At 52.9% G+C, this 18,880-nt stretch overlaps 5 protein-coding genes across 11 annotated transcripts; 3 read left to right on the top strand and 2 right to left on the bottom strand.

Moving 5' to 3' along the window:
- Positions 1-1,997, top strand: FOXR1 (forkhead box R1; the record flags this gene model as incomplete). Of its 2 annotated transcripts, none has more annotated exons than XM_083368706.1 (4): positions 1-121; positions 600-769; positions 1,133-1,362; positions 1,585-1,997. In XM_083368706.1, 4 exons carry the CDS (start codon positions 1-3, stop codon positions 1,949-1,951), a joined length of 888 nt encoding a protein of 295 aa, XP_083224832.1. In that variant the 3' UTR covers positions 1,952-1,997. The 2 variants fall into 2 exon arrangements, with proteins under 2 accessions (XP_083224832.1, XP_083224833.1); XM_083368707.1 differs by lacking the exon at positions 1-121 and adding an exon at positions 264-407.
- Positions 1,998-3,096: 1,099 nt separating this feature from the next.
- Positions 3,097-7,146, top strand: CENATAC (centrosomal AT-AC splicing factor). Of its 2 annotated transcripts, none has more exons than XR_014493169.1 (11): positions 3,097-3,266; positions 3,348-3,514; positions 3,608-3,706; positions 4,282-4,348; positions 4,441-4,503; positions 5,180-5,244; positions 5,373-5,523; positions 5,782-5,812; positions 6,127-6,210; positions 6,307-6,434; positions 6,918-7,146. XR_014493169.1 is itself a non-coding variant. In XM_083368431.1 (11 exons), the coding sequence occupies exons 1-11, from the start codon at positions 3,126-3,128 to the stop codon at positions 6,985-6,987; spliced, it is 1,071 nt and encodes a 356-aa protein (XP_083224557.1). In that variant the 5' UTR covers positions 3,097-3,125; the 3' UTR covers positions 6,988-7,146. The 2 variants fall into 2 exon arrangements, 1 of the variants encoding a protein (XP_083224557.1); XM_083368431.1 differs by having other exon boundaries at positions 6,302-6,434.
- A 358-nt stretch (positions 7,147-7,504) lies between these two features.
- RPS25 (ribosomal protein S25) lies at positions 7,505-8,493 on the bottom strand. Its single transcript, XM_083368432.1, has 5 exons — positions 8,356-8,493; positions 8,176-8,271; positions 7,915-8,098; positions 7,670-7,768; positions 7,505-7,564 (listed from the first exon to the last, which is right to left on the bottom strand). The coding sequence occupies exons 1-4, from the start codon at positions 8,356-8,358 to the stop codon at positions 7,674-7,676; spliced, it is 378 nt and encodes a 125-aa protein (XP_083224558.1). The 5' UTR covers positions 8,359-8,493; the 3' UTR covers positions 7,505-7,564; positions 7,670-7,673.
- On the top strand, positions 8,470-10,095 carry TRAPPC4 (trafficking protein particle complex subunit 4). Its single transcript, XM_083368433.1, has 5 exons — positions 8,470-8,683; positions 8,809-8,983; positions 9,058-9,161; positions 9,236-9,362; positions 9,819-10,095. Exons 1-5 carry the CDS (start codon positions 8,509-8,511, stop codon positions 9,898-9,900), a joined length of 663 nt encoding a protein of 220 aa, XP_083224559.1. The 5' UTR covers positions 8,470-8,508; the 3' UTR covers positions 9,901-10,095.
- Positions 10,096-10,280: 185 nt separating this feature from the next.
- On the bottom strand, positions 10,281-17,906 carry SLC37A4 (solute carrier family 37 member 4). Of its 5 annotated transcripts, none has more exons than XM_083368426.1 (11): positions 17,052-17,906; positions 15,793-15,936; positions 15,253-15,427; positions 14,765-14,997; positions 13,711-13,954; positions 13,171-13,329; positions 12,896-12,981; positions 12,637-12,750; positions 11,904-11,969; positions 11,285-11,423; positions 10,281-11,209 (listed from the first exon to the last, which is right to left on the bottom strand). In XM_083368426.1, the coding sequence occupies exons 3-11, from the start codon at positions 15,398-15,400 to the stop codon at positions 11,043-11,045; spliced, it is 1,356 nt and encodes a 451-aa protein (XP_083224552.1). In that variant the 5' UTR covers positions 15,401-15,427; positions 15,793-15,936; positions 17,052-17,906; the 3' UTR covers positions 10,281-11,042. The 5 variants fall into 5 exon arrangements, with proteins under 5 accessions (XP_083224552.1, XP_083224553.1, XP_083224554.1 ...); XM_083368427.1 differs by having other exon boundaries at positions 17,342-17,906; XM_083368428.1 differs by lacking the exon at positions 17,052-17,906 and adding an exon at positions 16,094-16,973.
- Positions 17,907-18,880: the final 974 nt, after the last annotated feature.

Below are 18,880 nucleotides of genomic sequence, written 5' to 3'. Positions count from 1 at the left end.
ATGGACTTGCGCCTGCGGAGACCGGCCTTCTGGGCCCGGCTCCACCTGCGGAGCGGCCTCCAGGGCTGGGACCTGGCCCGGGAACTGGCCCTCGATGCCACGTGTGACCAGCTGCCCCCAGGTGAGGCGGCCTCTGCTGGAGCCGCCCCGGCCGCTGACTCGCCTTTCCCCTCCTCTTTCGAGGGGCTGCGGGTGACCCGGGTCGCTTTCGGCCCGGCCGTTTCTTTGGATGTGCCTCCGTCGCGGGCGGGAAAGGGCGGGACCGCCGGCGTGTCTGTGTCCCGGCCGGAGGCCAGCCGCCTAACCGCCTCTCTCCCCAGTTGCTGAGGCCCTCCCGACGGCGCAGCTCGACCAGACGGCCGGCGGCCCGGCCGAGACCCCTCGCCCTTCCCTCTCGGAGGCTCGCGGTAAGCAAGAAGGCACCGACTGACGGCGGGCCTCGCCTGGAGCCTCGGCCTTGCTCGAAAAGCCCGGAATAAAGCAGCGAGGCGAGGGAGCCCCCCGCCCCGGTCCCGCGGGGTTCTCGCGGATGCCCAACGTGGTGAGGGGGCGAGCGGCGTTTTTGCTGAGCGCTGCCTGAGCTGCTGGTTCCCCTGCAGAGACTGCCGGGCAGCCGCACCTGTGGATGTGGGTGGACCCCAACCTCGTCTGTCCCATCCCCGGACACGCCGCGGGGCTGCCGCTCCTGCCTGGGCCTCCTCCCCGCGCTGCTCCAGAGGCTCCGTCCTGCAACCCAGCCCGCTTCGGAGACGTCCGCGCGGGAGAAGAGGTGCCACCAGGCGCTCAGGCTGCGCACGGAGGGCCACCTCGCTCGCCCCCCCCCGTGAGAGTAGCCTGAAACTTCGTAGTGCTGGGGCGGAGCCAATGGGGGAGAAGCTGCTTTCTTTGTGGCAGCCTTCCTGATTGTTTAAAACCCACCCTCCATCTTTCCCTCCCCAGCACAAATAGTGGGTAGAAGAGTGGGGGGCAAGGAACTTGAGGCAAGGGGGACCCTCACGAGCTCTGACCCAAGTCTTGCCTGAGACAGCTGTGGGCCCTGCCCCAGAGCCAGTTCTCTTTCTGCTGGCCCCTCTCCTGCTGCATTTAACAGTTTTTCCCATTGGCTCAAATGTGCCCGTCTTGCACTTGCCAGGGTCCTGGGAGTGCTACTGAAGCCAAATCCATCCTGCTTCCAAAAGAGGACACCCAGAGCCCCCACCAGGCATGCCAGAATGCAAAGGGAATCCAATTCCGCAGCAGGAAGCTGCGGCCCCAGGGTGGCTGGCCTCGCCCCCCTCTTAATTATTGCATCTTGATTAGCCTTGCCCTGAGCAGCAGTGTGGACAGCAGCCTGACTGTGCAGGAGATCTACAAGTTCACCAGGTACAGGTCTCGCAGCTGAGCAGCACCCAGGCAGATGATAGGGTGCTGGGAAGAGGGGACGGCTTTCCTTCCTTGCCCTCTCTGCTCTTGGTGGCCTTGTAGCAGAGGGCTTCCTGCTCCATCGAGAGCATTATGGTCTGGCCATCGGTGATCCTGTGGAGGTGGGCCTGGCCCTTGCCAGGGTGTGATGTTTGGGATTCTGGCCCTTTGCCCTCTTGGCAGGCACCACTTTCCCTTCTTCCGCACGGCTCCCGAAGGCTGGAAAAACACTGTCCGGCACAACCTCTGCTTTAGCAGCAGCTTTGAGAAGACCACAGACTTCGTGTGCCTTGAAGGGAACCGCAAGTCCCGCCTGTGGAAGCTAACCACAGAGGGCTGGCGGAAGTTTCAGGAGGAGGCGCAGGCCCTGCCAGAGGATATGATGGGCTTGGTGCACCAGAGCATGGACAAGCCAGGTGGGCCTTTCCCTGGAGAGCAGAAGCCCTGCCCTCCTGCCCCCTGGTTGGATGTGGGTGCTCCAGGCTGGGGGCGGGGCACTCCCCGGAGGAAGAAATTGGATCCAACATCCTGTCTGCGGTGGGCAGGTTGAACCACCTGGCAGTGCCAGATTCTGGGAGGGCTGCCTAATCCCTTGCCATAGGGCTTCTTGGCAGACCTGGCGGGCCAACAGCCTCATCTCCCTTCCCCAGAATTAATGCAGTCTCTCTTTCGCCTCTGATCCTCGGTGTGGAAGACTGGCAAAGATGTCTGTTTGACGGAGATCCCAAGGGGGATTTGACTTTTGCTAAGGGGAAGAGGATGAATTTTCCATGGATGGGCAATCTGAGGCTCTGCGCATCGCCTGCTTGGCCCACGGCTGGGAAGGCACTGTGCAAGGGAGCTTCATCCTGATCTGGAGGTTGTTGGTTGGATCTTTTCCCTGAAAGACGGGAAGATGATCATCACTCGGTTTTGTGTTGAAATTTCCGTTTGAAGCAGTAAAAGTTATTTTTCTCAATTCTCAACCTAGAGAAGAATCTTGGTATTCCAATAAATGCATTCAAAGAGCAATGTGGTGTGATTGTGGAGTTTATTTATATTTCCCCTCCTGCCTCAACTAATCCTCCTAAGAAAGTAGAACTCTTGAAATAGGAATAGTCTCAGAAGGAACTTTTAATGATATAGTTTTCCAGCACGAAATGTTACATTAAACCATCCCAAACCCCACCTCAACGGCCAAATGTCCAGTTTGACCTCATCCAATTCCCAGGTGCGAAGTTGTTACGGGAACCAAAGTGATAAGCAAAGTGATAAGCGCCATTCCCGGGGTTTCGTTTCTCTCTCCTCCTCCTCCCATCGAAGTGCAGGTAAGGCAGATGGCCCATGGCCCATTCCTCCTTCCGTTCACACCCATAGGCATCAAAGTGACAACGAACAAAGTGGAGGAAACCCAGACACCCCCTCCCCCCAGACTGGCAACCCCGGCAGCTAAGGGCCGGCCTCCCCCTCCCAGTCCGAAGGACAGACCCGAAAGAGGAACAAAGAAGCAGGTGAAAAGACATAAAGGCTGCGGGTCCGGCAGGCCTCCATGTTGCCACGGGGGAAGCCACCGAGGCACGACTTTGCTGCTGGCAAGCGTCCTCCGCGCCGCCCGAAGGACCCTAAGACCCATCGGCCGCAGCGACCGCCGAGGAGGAGCTTAGCGGGCGGCCCCGCCCACCGGGTTCGCCAAGCAGGGGGCGGGGCGCGGGAGCGCTGACGTCAGCGGAAGAAAGCGCCGCAGGATGGCGGCGGCCGGGGCGGCGGCGTCGGTGTTCCGCTGCCAGCTGTGCCGCCGCAGCGCCTTCGCGGGCCGCCGGAGCCACCTGTACAGCGCGGGGCACCAGCGGCGGCTGCGCGCGGCCCTGGCCCGGCTGGGCGAGAAGGTGCGCGGGACGCGGGCGGCTGGGCGGGGCCGGCTCGGGCGGCGGCGCGGCTGACGGCTCTCCTCCGCTTCCCCCGAGCAGGTGGCGGCGGCGCGGGCGGCGACACGGCGGGCGGAGGTGCTGCCCTTCCAGGCCGGCGAGCACGAGCGGCGCGCCTGGTGCCCCTGCTGCGCGCGGGAGGTCCGGCGCCACCTGAGCCGCGGCGCGCGGACGGTGCTGCACGGCGGCCTCCTGCAGCACCTGGCCAGGTGAGGAGACGGGCGGGGCGGGGCGGGCGGGCTGCTGCGCCGCGCCTGCCTGCCCGGCGGCGGCCGAACGACGCCCTCTTGGCTTCCCCGCAGCCCGGAGCACGGGAGAGCCGTGGCCGCCTTCTGGAGGAAGAACAGGGCCGACCCCAAGCTGAAGGCCGACTTCCTACTGTCCGCGGCGGAGTATCGGTGGTGAGTGGCTCGCCCGGCGGAGGCCCCTATGCCAGCTCGCCTGCTTCCCCGGTGGCACTCCCCCCACCCTCGCGAAACTGGTCTGAGGCGGTTGCGGGGGGGGGGGGGGGTTGGCAGCCTTCCCTGTGCCAGTGCCTAAAGGTAAAGGTTCCCCCGCACACGCGTGCTAGTCGTTTCCGACTCTAGGGGCCGGTGCTTATCTCCGTTTCAAAGCCGAAGAGCCAGCGCTTGTCCGAGGACGTCTCTGTGGTCATGTGGCCAGCATGACTAGACGCCAAAGGCGCACAGAACGCTGTTACCTTCCCACCGTAGTGGTCCCTATTTTTCTACTTGCACTTTTACGTGCTTTCGAACTGCTAGGTTGGCAGAAGCTGGGACGAGTAACAGGCGCTCACTCTGTTACGCGGCACTCGGGATTCGACCCGCCAGTGCATACAACCACTTAAAAAACACGTGGCTGAGGAGGCTGTGCCAAGATCTGGGGTGCTCAGACTGTGTCCCCATGCCGCCAAGTTAGTCGCCGCTGCATCAATGCTGCTTGCTGCCCAGAGTGACGGGCTGCTTTGCACTTCCAGCTTTCAGGAGTCTCTCTGCAAAGCCCTGGATGCTTATGAAGAGAAGGAAGACGTGGCCATCCAGGAGGTAGGAGAGGGAGGGGGTGTCCAAGTGGTTCAGGGAGGCAAAAGGTCCTGACTTTAGCTGAGTTCTTTATAGTCCATCTTCCTTCATTGTAGGCTGCAGCTCACATCCGAGACATGGAACAGAAGAGACGAGAGATGGTCCAGGCCATCTTAGAGGTTTGTGTGCCCAAGTTCAGAGTGGGCAGTATCCATCATCGTGTTTGCAACGGTTTTTGCAGCATCTTCCCACTCAGCTCCCCTTCTCAAAACCATTTGCCAACTTCATTCCTCTTCCCCAGAAAATATCAGGCCTTGCAAGTGCAGTGGATGTTTTCTCTCATACCAAGCACCTTCTTGCAGTAGGTATTGTGCCAGGCACTGAGGCTTTACTTTTTATTTAGCTCCAATTTAAATCACCTTGTAAAGCTACTTGTGGGAAGCAAATTGGGGTCCTTTGAGATCTGCAGGTGCTGAAATGCTCTTTCTGGCACAAGACCTTTCCTCTATCACTGATTTTTTTATATTTGTGGCGGCTTTCCCTCCACAGCCCTCTTCCCCCTCTGGATAGCTGAAAATGGTTCAGGAGTTTTAAGGTATTACTTGTGCTCTGGCCCATGTATTATTTCAAATAGTAATTTACAAATTTAACACTATTATCAACTGTTTAATTTTTTTTCCCTGGGGAAATGCTCTTGGGCTAGGGATGATTCCTTTGCTGGCATCTGTGCCTGAGAGATTTAGTGGAATCGGCTCCATCTCAAAACTCTCCAGATTACATTTCAAGGTATCTCCTATATTGCAAAGTATGTTGTTGTCTCTTGAAACCAGTGTGTTTTTCCTGAATTAAACTCAGCCACAGAGAGCGGACACACTAGGTGATGGATCCACTGCTGTCAACACCTTTACAGGGAATTTAAGGTAGGAGTTACCTTAAATTAGAGGCCTTCTTGCTTCTGTATTCCTGTGCTATTTCTGACCTTACCCTCTTCACATTACCTTAGTGCTGAGTCTGTTTTGCTTGCGCTGACAAACGTTCTGTGTTGTAGTGATTCTCCTTTTGCTATGGAAGAGCAGGAGCAGGCTGGGCCCAGCTGGAACACCACTTTTCTTCGAGAAGACCCTAGTTGTGCCAGCAGGAGTGTGCCTGAGCTACAGTACTCTGAAACAGGGCAGCCCTTAACTTTCATTGGCCACCAGGTACCCCATTAGGAATTCCCTTTTGCCTTTCATCCCCAGCAGTGTCTGTCCTGGGTGCCGTCTCCTATCTTACTCTGTTTCCCACAAATTTTGAAGAGGGAAAAGGGATGCTGTCCATTGCTGCCTGCTGGATTGGGGAGCCGATACTTCTGGCTGCAGGACTCACAACCGCCTTTGAAACTTTGCCTGCGGCTTTTTTCAGGTTCCCAGTCCCCTACAATACTAATTTGGGTTTTTCCTTCATTGTTTCAAATGCAGGAAACAGGCAGGGAGGGCAACGTTCACACAGGTAGGTTGGAGTCGGCTTTCTGAAATGCCTGCTGAGCCTGGCTTTGCCCTTGATGGACTCTCAGCTTGGGAGGGAAAAGAATATCTATCTATACTGAAACAATACAGTGAAGCGTTAATTTGCCAACTACATTTTAACCTAATGTGTACACAACTCTTAAAAACGAGGTTAACCATGAAATGCATACTGCTGTACATGGTGGTATGTCAGATGCAGTTTTGTAAATAGTTGTTCTCATTATGGCCAATGTAACTTGGGGACATGAAAAGAAACACATGGGGGCTTTCCTGATTTGTCCACCTTTTAATCTTGAGGAGCAAAACCTCCCTGGCTGGTGAATGAAGAGGAGGAAGGCGAGAGGCAGATTGGACCTTCCTATGAAGAATTCCTTAAGGAAAGTGAGTGTGCAAGGACTTGGCCCTGTGGGATCTAACAGGAAGAACTGAGCAAAGAATGACTTGATGTTTTGTTCTTCTGTCCTCTTTAAAGAACAGAAGCAGAAACTGAAACAGCTCCCGCCCAACCGTGTTGGGGCTAACTTTGACCACGCGTGTCAGACAGGAGATGGTTGGCTGCCTTCCTTTGGACGTGTTTGGAATCATGGTAGAAGATGGCAATCCAGGTAAATACATGCCTTCCTCTGGAGGCCAGATGCAACAACTACCGCCATTAATATATTTAGAAGATTTTTGTCTTTCCCGTGTTGCTAGACAGCTGTGTGTGTGAGAGAGAGAGGGAGGGAGGGAGGGAGGGGAGAGGGAGAAAGAGAGAGAAGGGGTTGGCTGACACCCTATCCTTCTCATTTATTCTGAATTTGTTGAAATGTTGCTTGGGATAATTTGTGGATTGACTTATTTCATACATTCCACTTTCTAAATTCAGAGATTGCTAATACGAACACATATTTGCATGACTGCCCATCTTCCCCCAAGCGGACCCTGGAAATGCATAATAAATAAAATACATGGCCAGAAGAGCTTATGTATGGTGCTGGAACCCCCCATTGTAGAAGAGAGCAGAATGAACGAAGCCTCTCAAGTTTCTGTCCTTGATATGAAAGAATAATTGTTTCAACTTGCTGTCTTTGGCACTGCCTTTTTTCTAGACATCAGTTCAAAGCTGAATCCGGAAATAAGCAGCCTGGGTCCAAAAGGAAAAGGCCTCGAATCAGCTAAAAGGTCTGCATTCCCAAGACAGCTTGGCAGAATTCACAGCTGTGGAAGACTTTGTAGTGGCTCCAGCAAAACTGAGCTCTGCTCCTGTAACCTTTATGTCCCTTAAGGGTGTAATTGTATTAAAATTACATTTATTATAATAAAATGGTATTTATAATCGTAGATGAATTTTACTAAAAACTATGGTTGCCCATAAATGCGTGCTACTACAAAATATTAAAAACAGTGCATTTGTGTTTAAGATCCACAAAGCAAATATGAGATTGCAGAAAATATTACCATCAAAGGAGCTCATCAATGACTTTCTATATATCCCATTTACTCAAGTTGTTCAAACTTACTTATCAAGATAGACATAGCTTGCATACTTGCACTGCCCATATTGTTATACAGCTGTTGCTTTCATGTTTTATTTTCATGTACCCAAATTCTGTAAGTTTTTGCCATTCAAAAACAGTAAAGCCATTTTACTCCTTGTATAATTATTAGCATTTGCTCAGATCATTACAAAGCCTCAAAGAGTTTAATCAATTTATTTTTATGTCTATACAAGTAATTCTGAAAGCCATTTGAAAATCTGCAAAGAAAACCAAAGAAGAAATTAGGTCTCTCTGATGCAATGTAGTTGGTCAACCCAAGTTCTCTTTGGCCATGTGGAGCTGTACTGGTCATCTGGGCTCACCTTTTTAAGCATCCTCTCCTGCAGCTGGTGCATCACCTCCCTTGGTGTTTCGGGTGTAGATGACCTGTGCTCTGTGCTTGGAGACCAGTTTAATTAGACCTGCCAGGAGAAAACACGCATCAGAGGATCGCAAACCTCCCCGGAAGAGAGCAGGAGAATTTGGGGAAGGGAGGCCTGTGGGCTGCAGTGTTTCAAGACAGCCAGGTTCCTGCAGACAGGAGAGCTGGGTGCCTCCGGCCTCTCACCTTTGCCCAGGAGCTCCTGTAGCGCAGCCCGCGCGAGCGACCCCCGGATCTTCAGCCTCTCGGAGACCACGGCGGGCGTGATGAGCTTGTAGTTGGGCACCTCCTTGCAGAGCTTGTCGTAGGTGGCTTTGTCGAAGAGGACCAGGTTGTTCAGCTTGTCCCTCACCTTCCCCTTGGACCACTTCTGCTCGCGGGGAGAGAAGGCCGTCAGGGCCGCCGACAACCCCCCCCTCACCCGCCCCTCGCCGGCCCGGCGCCCACCTTCTTCTTGGCTTTGCCGCCGGACTTGTTGACAGGGTCCTTGTCCTTCTTGGCGGACTTGCCCGCGTCCTTCTTCTTCTTGTCGTCTTTGGGCGGCTGCGAGGGAGCGAGAGAGCCAGCGGGGTTAGCCGCCTCCCGGCCAGCCGCCTACCCGGCCCACCCGGCCCGGGGCCTACCTACCATGGCGCAGCTAGCAGCGCAACGTGCTCCTCCTGGGCGGGTTCCGGTCGGAAAGGAAGGCGGCGATCCGCGTAGGCCGGAAGCCCCCCGACCGAGCGCACTTCCGGCCGGCCCCGGAAGAGGCGTGGCGCTCCAACGCCTACGGGGGCCGCGATGGCCATCTTCAGCGTCTTCGTGGTGAACAAGGCTGGCGGGCTCGTCTACCAGCTGGACCACTACGCGCCGCGAGCCGAGGCCGAGAAGACCTTCAGCTTCCCGCTGGACCTGGTGCTGCGCGCGCACGACGAGCGCGTGCTCGTGGCCTTCGGGCAGCGCGATGGCATCCGCGGTGAGCGCGGGGAGCGCGGGGAGCGCGGGGCGGCGGGCGGCCGGCGGGCGGGCGGGCGGCCGGCGGGCGGGCGGGCGGGCGGGGGGGGGGAGAGGCCGCCCAGCTGAGCCGCGCCGTCCCCGCAGTGGGCCACGCCGTGCTGGCCATCAACGGCGCCGACGTGAACGGGCGCCTGACCGCCGACGGGAAGGACGTGCAGGAGTTCCTGGGCAACCCGGCCAACTACCCGGCGGCGATCCGCTTCGGCCGCCCGCGGCTCTCCTCCAACGAGAAGCTGATGCTGGCCTCCATGTTCCACTCGTGAGTCGGCGGGGAGGGCGGCTTCCCCGGGCGCCCCCGGCCCCCGGCTCACCGGTGCCCCGCTTGTCGCGCAGGCTCTTCGCCATCGGGTCGCAGCTCTCCCCCGAGCAGGGCAGCTCCGGCATCGAGATGCTGGAGACGGACACCTTCAAGCTGTACTGCTTCCAGACGCTGACAGGTAGCCGCGGCCGGGCCGAGGGCGGCGGGCTCTGGGCCTCCAGCCCCGCCTCGGCTCTCCCCTTCCCTCCGCAGGGATCAAGTTCGTGGTGCTGGCTGACCCGCGGCAGGCCGGCATCGAGGCCCTTCTTCGCAAGATCTACGAGATCTACTCGGACTTCGCCCTGAAAAACCCCTTCTATTCCCTGGAGATGCCAATCAGGTGCCCCTGAAACCCCTTCAGTCTTGGGAAGCCCCTCCAGGCGGCCTCGTCCGCTTTGGGTGGCTTTCCTAAAAAGGGGTCCTGGCACTAGGCCTGAGCCTATTGGCCGCCCAGGGAGGAAGCGTCCAACCCCCCCCCCATTGGTTTCTTCTCTCGTGATTTCTTGTAATTCAGGGGTGCTGCTAGAAACGTGGTGCTCTTTCTTCCTAGTTTCCTCCATAGTGTCAATACATTAACATACACGAGATCTGCAAGTAAGAACGAATAAGGAATCTTTTCCAAGGCACATTGAAGTCTTCTTTACGTACCATCTTATATTTCAGCATGTCCCAATAAATATGTAGGGACAATGCTGATTTATATGAGAAAATATCCTTGGTAAAGGTAGAATGAAAAATGTAGATAGCAAGGGTGGCCTTTTATTCTAAGTCTGCTTCTGTTATGCTCCTATTTCAGATGTGAGCTCTTTGATCAGAACTTGAAGCTTGCACTGGAGGCAGCAGAGAAGGCGGCAGGCCCCTTTGTCCCCGGGTTATAGGGCCAGGTTCTCCTACTTCGGTTAGGAACGGAAAGATTTTCCTGCTGCTTCAGTTGGCCCTCGACCCCATCCTTGTTTGGACAGCTTCCACTGTCAGGAGTTGGAAGGAAACCTTGTTGGCTACATGTAGACAATTAGTGTATGCTTGGCACTTTGTTTATTGCATGCAGAAATAAAATTTCTTTAAAGAAAGAAGGCTTTAATCTTGACTTTAGGATAAATTGTCCAACAACATTTATTATTATGTGCTCAGCCAGATGTTTAGACTGAATCTGTCAATTTTATCCACCCATTAAATCCTTCCTAAGGACCTGGGATAGGTAGATGTTATTGTTATTTGATGCCACCCGATTCCCAGAAACTCTTCAGCAGGGAAGATATAACTTTTACTGGAAAATTCTTTATTTTTGTTGACACACATTCCATACAACAGTCATAATTTAGAATCTATTATAGTAAACGTAACAAGATTTATTCCTAAAGGCATCTAATTACATTTGGAGATCTACATGGCTGCAGAACTGTTAGGCAGTTCCAACCCCAGCTGTTAAACACTGCTTTTCTTCTATTAAAGATATGGGACATTGAACACCCGTTTATACTGATGCTTGTGATATAATCAAGAAAGTGATCTGAGGGTTACCCTTTCTCAAATTCTAAAAGTAGTTTTTAGTCCACTTCTAAGCTTACCCACTATCGACTGAAGCTAAATAGAGTAAAAGTATGGTTCCCTTCTTTTCCATGTCTTGTTTGGTTATATCTGAGTGAAATTTGTGGGAAGATTTGGAAAATGTCCCTTGAAAATCTAACGTAGGAAATGAGGAAAGAACACATACCAAAAGGGGGTGTGAGCGAAGCAATTCCTCAAAGTGAAACTTCTATTCAGCTGCTTCGTCCCCACTGCTGGGCGCTGCCAGTGAATCCAGCAGAGGCTGTGACAGGCAAATGTTTGTTCATCAGTTCCAACTACTAAGGGCATCCATTAGGTTTTGAAGGATGAGAACTGGCAGTAACAACCAGATGAGATTTTGCTACCACTTTATAAAGGCAGGCAGTAAACCTGCTTAGAGCTGCCTTTTTTCCTTTCTGAACTTCTAGCTGTGGATCAAGAAGGCTCCTTTGCAGCAAAGTCCTGCGGCCCTTCAGTCAATTTTCTTTAGCACACGACCCATTTTGGTGCGGATATTTCTCAGAAAGAAAAAGGCCAGAGTGCTGGCTATGCAGATCACCTCCACTGCCCAGAAGGCTGTTTCCCAGCTGTAGTGTTTGGCAATTGTGCTGAAAGGTAGACCAGCCAGGAAGCCTCCCACTGAAAAGAGAGAAAGGGAGTTGAGTGCAAGGTGGGCTTTTATCCTCCATCGCTTCCAATTCTGTCTTCACATACCGTTGGCCATTAGGGCAACGATGGCGTGAGAGGTGCCACACAGGTTGGACGGTGCACTCTCATTGGCTATTATGCCAAACAGAGCAATTGGCCCATAAGAACAGAATCCAAAGACGGCTCCCAACAGCAAGATCCAGAGCTACAAGGACAGCAGGACAAAAGGTTAGGTGTACGACTAGGATACCTTCCCCTGCCGCCTGCACTTGCCACTTGGACTCCTTTTCCTCATCACCGACTGCAAAATGGTACCTTGGATGAAGCACAGCAAGGTTTAATCCTTTCTTCCGTTAATTGTTGTTTCTCAGTAACCCATTAAGAAAGTGAGAAATAACAGCACCCCAGCCAACTGCTATTTTAAGGTAACTTTTAGATCAGAGTACTATAATATCAAACCTCACTGCAATCTAAAGCATGGCATAACTAGGAAAGCGTGAGGAGAACTTTCTGCAGAGGTGGGGTGTCTCCCACCTCTGGCTAGAAGCTAGTGCTAATGATCCTGCACCTGGCACCAAGTGGGTGGGTGAAGCAACATAAAATGATTGACATAATCTGTGCATGTGTGTCTGTATGTGTGTGTGTGTGTGTGAGAGAGAGAGAGAGAGAGAGAGAAAACAAAGACCTCATGTTCTGTAAAGCCCACAAGATCAGCCAGAGGGTAGAGGAATTGATTCCAAGAGTAATTTCCCTGGGAAAAAAAAGAAGGGAAATGAGCAAGGAGCGAATGTCTGGAAAAGACAAAGCACAGTAATAATTGTATGCAGAAGCAGAAACCCCAGAAGGGGAAAACCCTTACCAGTAATTTTCCAAAGCAACTTTGCTAGCTAAAATTTTTAAATTAATGGCAGAAGACCAATTATTCCCCATGACTGGGACATCATCATTAGTATCTGAAGATTCCGTCCTTGGAATTCTCAGAAGCTTTTTGAGCTGAAGCCAGAGGAGGAAACACCTCAGTTTTGGGAGGAACCCATAACTGGCCTACTGTGGCTTCAACAGATGGGCTTGTAATTGCCAAAAGTTCAGGAAGCAAAGAATCTATCCAGGAAATGAATTTCACCCTGATTTCAGAAACCCAGTTTTGTTTCCTTGAAAATTGCAAAACTTTGTTTTGTTCTATTAAAATTTGTTTCTAAAAACACAGTTCATTTCAATTGTGGAAATCCTCACAAGATGTGGCATTGGCCTAAAGGTAAAAGCATTCAGAATGGCCACCTTTCACTATCTACTCAAACAGGGACAACGTAAATGAGATGAGATTGGGGGGAAAAAACCCAATTCCCTCCCGGAGAGTAACAGCTTTGACTCCCTTCAACGTCAGTCTGGTATAACTGAGCCTCCTTCCTATGGTTTACCTTGCCGGAGCTGCCGGTAACTGTAACTCGGAAGAGGAACAAGGAGGCAGCCATGCCGGCCATCATCAGGATGAGCAGGGGATGCCGAGGGTTTCCGTAGATTGAGAGACCTACCTGCAACACACACACACACACGGATCCAAAATGAAGTGCTGTTACGAAGCGTCTTGTCAACCCATCCCAGACAAAGTCGTCTGTCTTGACACCCAGGCAGGACTTATGTGGGGTTTCAGGGCTGCCTTTTCTCCTTCATGCTTACCCTGGCCACTGCACGGTCTGAAAGGTAGCCAGCAGCAATGCTGCCCACCAGGCCACCAATTTCCAAGGCGCTCATGTAGGAACTGCCTAAGAGCAAAGAGCACAGTGACAATTCCAGCGAGGCTGCATCCCTGCCTGTTGCACTCCTGGCACCTCCCCTGGTTAGTCATGCAAAAGACCTCCCCACAGAACAGAGTCTGGCTTACCCAAGCCAAGCGTCCACCTTTGGGACGTGCTAAGCTCTCAAAACCCCAGGAGAAAGGCGCTGCCTCCTACCCACAAGGGCAGACTGTCCTCTCTCCTGAATGAGAAATAGCTGTCCCCAGTCGGTGCAACATGTCTTGACACCAAACACCACCAGGTAGCCCGAAGAAAGGACCCAAAGGTATGGAGAACAAAGCAGCTCTGCCAAGGTGCTGTCATCCTTCGAGGAGTCTGTAAGGAAGAGACCATTCAGCAACCTGACCGTCCTCCTGTCAGACTACCTGCTTCATCTCTGCTATGCAAAAGAAGCCTGACTGGCTTATTGATAGATTAGCCTTATAGGTTGCTACATTGATTAGCACACAACTCCCCCATATGTAACTGGGATTCAAATGGAAGGCACTCTTATGAGGATAAAAGCCGTTCTTCATGAAGAGGGACACTTATAACAAACCTGCATCCCTGGCTTCAGTTCACAGCAAAGTTTCTACGTAGTTCCAGAAGGCCGGGAGGTGGGAGGTGGGAGGAGGGAGACAGAACGGAAAAGGCTGTTTTCATGGTCCTGAAGATGGCAGTCTCTGATCAGGGGGACACGATCTCCCACACACTCACCTTGTTTCCCTTTCTTGGGCTGAGAGTCAAGGTTGGACAGTCCCACGTCTGAAGGCTCATTCTTAATCAGCAGCAGGCACACCAAGGAGGCAACCATACACAGTGAGCCAGAGAAGGCTAGGATAGTGCGCCAGGCGTAACTCAGTGCCATCAGCGCTGCCACAATGGGCCCGATCCCTCCGGCCAGATTCATGCTGGTGGAGAGGATGGCCCACCAAGTCCCAAACCGGGAAGGTTCAAACCACTATAGAGAAGGGAGATAGAGAGTGCAAAATGAAGTGCATTTCCACATCAATTGTTTAGTGTGATTTCCTCAAAGCAGTTGACAAGAGCATTTAATAAAAAATATAGCAGACTTTTTTAGTGGCAGCAGACATGGGGGCCTGTGCCTTCCACCTCTCCAAGTTCATGGTACAGATGAGGTCAAGCAATGCAGCAGACACCCCACAAAGCTTAATTCTGGGTTATCAGGGAGCTCAAGTCATGACTTCTACAGTTAGTCCTTGCCTCTGAATGTGGAGTTGTGAGGGAACTTAAGCAGAAGCAGGCAGTCACTGGAGTAACAGTTTCCCAGAAGTATTTGTAGATCAGACTGGCCTTTGGTCAGCATAGTCTTTTAAGGCAGCCAGCTGGCCAGACTCTGCTCCTAGCTACCAAAGGCCCAGCTGTCTCTGAACTAGGCCACTTGCTTAGGCCCAAAGGAGGGGACAAGTATTTCCAAAATATCTGAGAGCAACGTGATATGGTTTGCAATTTATAGCTCCTGTTGCCCTTGCCAATTCAAGCCCCACCAAGAAAAATGACATCTCTAACCAGCAGAGAGCACAGGTGCGGCCTCTGCCTCCCCACAGCTGCAAGGACAGTTCTTGGTTCCATTAAAGACCTGCAAGCTCCCAGCACTAGCTCAAAAAGTCAGCCAATGAGGTGTTCTCAGCTTGGAGCTCTGCATAGTGAAAGGCAGAGTCAGGGGCCACCCACACAGAGGGGGCACCTTCTAGTGGCTTCCCAGGGACCAAACTGCCCCTGCAGGGAAAAAATTGGCTCGTCTGCTTACCTTGCGCAGCACTTTGCCACAGGGGGGCCAGCCCAGGCCTTGGGCCAGCCCGTTGAAGAACCACAGTCCGGCAAACAGGGCAACGGTGGAACTCCAGGAAAACAGCACGTTGACTAATCCCACCAAGAGGAGGCCAGAAGAGAAGAGCCAGCGGGCACTCAGTTGGTCTGAAAGGACACCACTAACGAACTTGCTAATGGCGTAAGCGGCAGATTGGCTGCTGGTGATGAGACCTAAATTGGACAAGAGCCCCGGAAAAAACTCAACGGCACAGTCGCCAGGACCTGGCGTGAGAGGGGCTCAGACAGGCATCACAAAGAGGTTTTTTCTGTTGAACTAGTACAAGGTGTACCCAACATACATAGCAGTATCCTCTCTCCAAGGATCCCATGAACAAATGGGAGGGAGGGAGGGAGGGAGGAAGGAAGGAAGGAAGGAAGGAAGGAAGGGAGGGAGGGAGGGAGGGAGGGAGGGAGGGACAAACTCACCCAAATCATCTTTGTCCAATTGTACCTCTTCCATGATTGAAGGCATCACAAATGAGAAGGTTTTTCTGTTGAAGTAGTACAAGGTGTACCCAACATACATAGCAGTGAATATGACAAATCGGTGATAGCTGTAATTCTTTGCCGCCATTGCTGGGCGTGCTTGTGCTTCCGAGAGCTAAGAAAGAAAGTGGAGGGAAGGAGTTGGCCGTTACGCTTTTAGGAGTCCAAATTGCAGGCACAGCAGAGTTGCTGGCTGAGGGGAGAGGACGGGTGGCAGCAAAGGGTTCAAAAGAGGGAGCCAGCAGCTGCCTGACTGTCTCTCTGCCGGCCAGAGACTTTGTTAAAGTTCTGGCTGGTTTGATCTCAACCGTGCTCCTGGCCGCTTTCTGGAGAATGTTTAACTTGAGGGCCAGGCGGGACACAGAGGTCAGTATAAAGGTCCCCACCCACAGTGGGAGTCCTGCAGAGCCAGCCTGTTACAAACAGTGTGTCCAGAATACAAAGATTAGTGAGGCTTTTTTTTCACTCCCTCGTCCTGACCTCTGAGCTCAAATAGTGCAAGATCAAACAGGGCGGATCAAGGTCTTCCTGGAACAAGCAGCCTCCTGCGTCAGGACTGGCCCTCCTATCCACCTTCCTTCACAGCAGCACCTGGCTCTCGGCAGGCTACACTGCTGCTGCAAGCTGAGAAACACACAGAACGCGGGTCAAATGCCGTCCATTGGAGAAGGCAACTTCAGCACAATATATTTATCTGCTTGAGCACAAGACCATCTGGGCACAGCAGGCAGATTAAAAATTAGGAACACCCACCCCCAAGCACAATAATATTTCATTATACCTTCGAGACATATCAGCTTATGGACAGAAGAACAAAATACCAGGAGCAGGTGTGCTATGGAGGAGCCATTGATGTAAGGAAATGAGAATCACAGTTTAGTTCAAAGCATGGGCAAATAAAATAAAAGTCCACCTATGCAGAAGGCTGGCCTTCCAGTCTAACAGCTAAGGATGGGGCTGCTCTAGCCGGAGCCTCAATATTTGGTTTCATCACACTCCAGAAGTATGTAGGTCCCAAAGGGCAAAGGTCCTTAAAGGACACTGACAGGTCTTGGAATGCTGCCCAGAAGGAAAAGCCAGCCAGTGGAAATGCTTTTAATGCAGGGAAGGGGCTCTCTGGGCAAGTAATGGAAGAAGCCTTAGAAGTACTAAAATTTCTCTCCCTGTTGACTTACTACTGATATACCTCTTCTTCTGAATGGCCTGGATTTTTTAAATTAACACCTGGAAGAGAGGCTACTTAGACAAGCTAGCTCTTGCAAAATGTATTATTTCCTGCTCTAATCCCACTTAGGTAATTATTTCCCTTTGCCATAACAGGTACCTAATATTTGCTATACACTTAATCCTCATTTAATACATAGCCTTCCCTTGCTGATGTCTAACCAGGCAACTTGGGATGCAGGGGTAGCGATTGCAGGGCTATATAAGTTGCCCAATAAAAGCAACCTCTTTGCCAATTGAAATGTATTTATTAGATTTTTATTGTCTTTATCACTTTGTAGTAACTCAAGGCAGTAAACATACATAATAGTCCTTCCTCCTATGACAACAGCCCTTTGAGGTGGGCTGGGCTGAGATAGAGGGACTAGCCCAGTCAGTTTTCTGCTTTCTAGGCTAGAACCATTACATCTAGCAGACTCTTTGGAGACTATCCCCATCACTTGGGCTCACCATGGAAGATTGGGGAAGGACTCCTAGTGCTTCAATGGGGACAGTATTAATTTCAATTCTGGCACCTTGTTTAGCGTCCGTCTGTTTCAGTATCCATTCTGCAAATTCTTAATTAGCCGCAACACAAAAGTTTCAGAAAAAAGAACTGCTCCAGATTCCTTGAGCCTCAATTTTATCTCCACCTTTTAATTTTTCTTTCGGCGAAGGTTTCAGAATCGATTTGCAAATTTTTATTTTACTTGTAGTAATAAATCAGGCTGTGCTTGAGGCTGACATTAGCTTCCCATTAAAGTCTAAAATCAAAAATGTAAAGAAAATCAGGTGGAAAGTGTATCTGTTTATTTAAATAACATACGTGTTCAGGAACGTAAACCTTGGTGGTATCACAACAGCATCCCAAAATTAGTTTCTGAAGCTGCTAGGTATTTTGGAGACGACCAGTTCTTTCGCAGAGCGGAGGTGCCGGGGGGATTCCGGACGGTCCCCGAAGGCGTCCTGGAAAAACTGGCCCTGATCCATCCCGGATCTTTTCAGGCCAGGAAAGCCGCCGCGGGGCTTCTGCCCAGGCTGCCCAAAGGCCTCCAAAAGCAGCCTTCAGGCCGAAGCGTCCGTCGGCAAAGACGCCGCCCCCGAGTCGGGGCAGGGCCCGGCAGAACGGCGGTGTGCCTGTGCGTGTGCGGGGGGGAAAGCTTCAGGCCGAACCGGAGGACGGGGCGCATCCGGCGGCGGCTGCTGCTTCTCCCGCAGCGCCTCCGAAGAGATCCAGGAGCGCTTTTCTGCCGGCCCGCCCGGAGGCTCCCACGAGCCCACGCGGAGTCCCCCCAGGGAGCGGGCGGGCGGGCGGAAAAGGGCCTTCCGCAATTCGGAGAAGAGCCGCGCCTCCCTCGGCTCGCCCCGGGACAGCCCGACGAACCCCCCCCCCGCCGGAAGACGGTCGCGCTTCCTCGCCAGGCCCGAGACGCCCCGCCCGCTGCCCCATTGGCCAAGGCGGACGTCGTTCCCCAGCCGTCCAATCGCCGCTTCCTTTTGCCTAGGCCCGCGGTAGCGCATGCGCCTTGCACGGGCACAGCCCCCTAGAAGGAAGTCGGCCAACCGCCGCGGCGCCCTTTGTTGCCGCCGTCCCTCGCGGGGCGGCTCGGCGGCGCCGATTGCAGCGGCTTCCTCGGGACTGGCCGGCGAACGCGCGCCCTGCCCGGAAGGCGTCGCGGTCCTCACGAGGGGCGCTTCCAGAGCCGCGAAGCCCCGGCAGGCAGTTTCGCCCCGGGGAAGGCGCGGAGGCAGGCTGCCAAAGCTCCGTCGAGCGGGCCTTCCCTGCTCCTCCGCTCGCTGCGGGGTCGGCCTTTGACGTTTGCTGCGCTCTGGGGAACCTAGTTAGAAACTCAACATTCACACTTCTGAACGCATTTCAGTCTAACGGTGTTTGCTCTGGGCCGAGGCTGGGCATCATCGACAAATACAAAATATTCCTTTCCTGTCCCTACAAAGGAGCTTCCTTGAGGATAGGAACAGAGAAAAGGGATCTTCCTCTGCCTTCCTGCAGGGCTACATTTTTCATACTGTGAAAAAGCTTCATTTCTCACCTTAGTAGTTCAAGGCCCAGCAGCCAAATACTCAGAAACAGCCAGCCTTGGTAACCCCTTCCTACTCCTCTATCATACGAACCCCCCCAAAAAAGCCCAGTTAGAATCATGCCCAGAGTCGTTAAAGTGATTACCAGAAATCAGACTCTACCACCTATAGGAGCAAAGAACGCCCACCCGCCCTCTTGCGTAACAGAGACCCCTTGAAACGTACAGAATGAGGCAAAACTTGGCCACAGCATTGTGAACCGAAAGCAGGGCAGAGGAGACTGGTTCTCTCTTGCTTTGTCAGCGGCCAGCCTGGGGGTTGACGG

The sequence above is a fragment of the Vipera ursinii genome (genome assembly GCF_947247035.1).
Source record: "Vipera ursinii genome assembly, chromosome: 8".
Classification (NCBI taxonomy): domain Eukaryota; kingdom Metazoa; phylum Chordata; class Lepidosauria; order Squamata; family Viperidae; genus Vipera; species Vipera ursinii.
Note: the sequence above shows the minus strand (reverse complement) of the source record. Positions and strands in the feature narration are given on the sequence as shown.

Excerpts from the sequence above, each read along its gene's own strand:
- CENATAC (XM_083368431.1), top strand. The coding sequence starts at position 3,126 with ATGGCGGCGGCCGGGGCGGCGGCGTCGGTGTTCCGCTGCCAGCTGTGC. Across the intron at positions 3,515-3,607 it reads CTCCTGCAGCACCTGGCCAG|CCCGGAGCACGGGAGAGCCG; the intron begins GTGAGGAGACGG and ends GCTTCCCCGCAG. Across the intron at positions 6,435-6,917 it reads GGTAGAAGATGGCAATCCAG|ACATCAGTTCAAAGCTGAAT; the intron begins GTAAATACATGC and ends CCTTTTTTCTAG.
- RPS25 (XM_083368432.1), bottom strand. Across the intron at positions 8,099-8,175 it reads GCGGCAAAGCCAAGAAGAAG|AAGTGGTCCAAGGGGAAGGT; the intron begins GTGGGCGCCGGG and ends CCCCGCGAGCAG. Across the intron at positions 7,769-7,914 it reads ACAGGAGCTCCTGGGCAAAG|GTCTAATTAAACTGGTCTCC; the intron begins GTGAGAGGCCGG and ends TTCTCCTGGCAG.
- TRAPPC4 (XM_083368433.1), top strand. The coding sequence starts at position 8,509 with ATGGCCATCTTCAGCGTCTTCGTGGTGAACAAGGCTGGCGGGCTCGTC. Across the intron at positions 8,684-8,808 it reads GCAGCGCGATGGCATCCGCG|TGGGCCACGCCGTGCTGGCC; the intron begins GTGAGCGCGGGG and ends CCGTCCCCGCAG. Across the intron at positions 9,162-9,235 it reads CTGCTTCCAGACGCTGACAG|GGATCAAGTTCGTGGTGCTG; the intron begins GTAGCCGCGGCC and ends TTCCCTCCGCAG.
- SLC37A4 (XM_083368426.1), bottom strand. The coding sequence starts at position 15,400 with ATGGCGGCAAAGAATTACAGCTATCACCGATTTGTCATATTCACTGCT. Across the intron at positions 11,970-12,636 it reads TTACCGGCAGCTCCGGCAAG|GGAAATTACTCTTGGAATCA; the intron begins GTAAACCATAGG and ends TTTTTTTCCCAG. Across the intron at positions 11,424-11,903 it reads TGGGCTTTACAGAACATGAG|CTCTGGATCTTGCTGTTGGG; the intron begins GTCTTTGTTTTC and ends CTGTCCTTGTAG.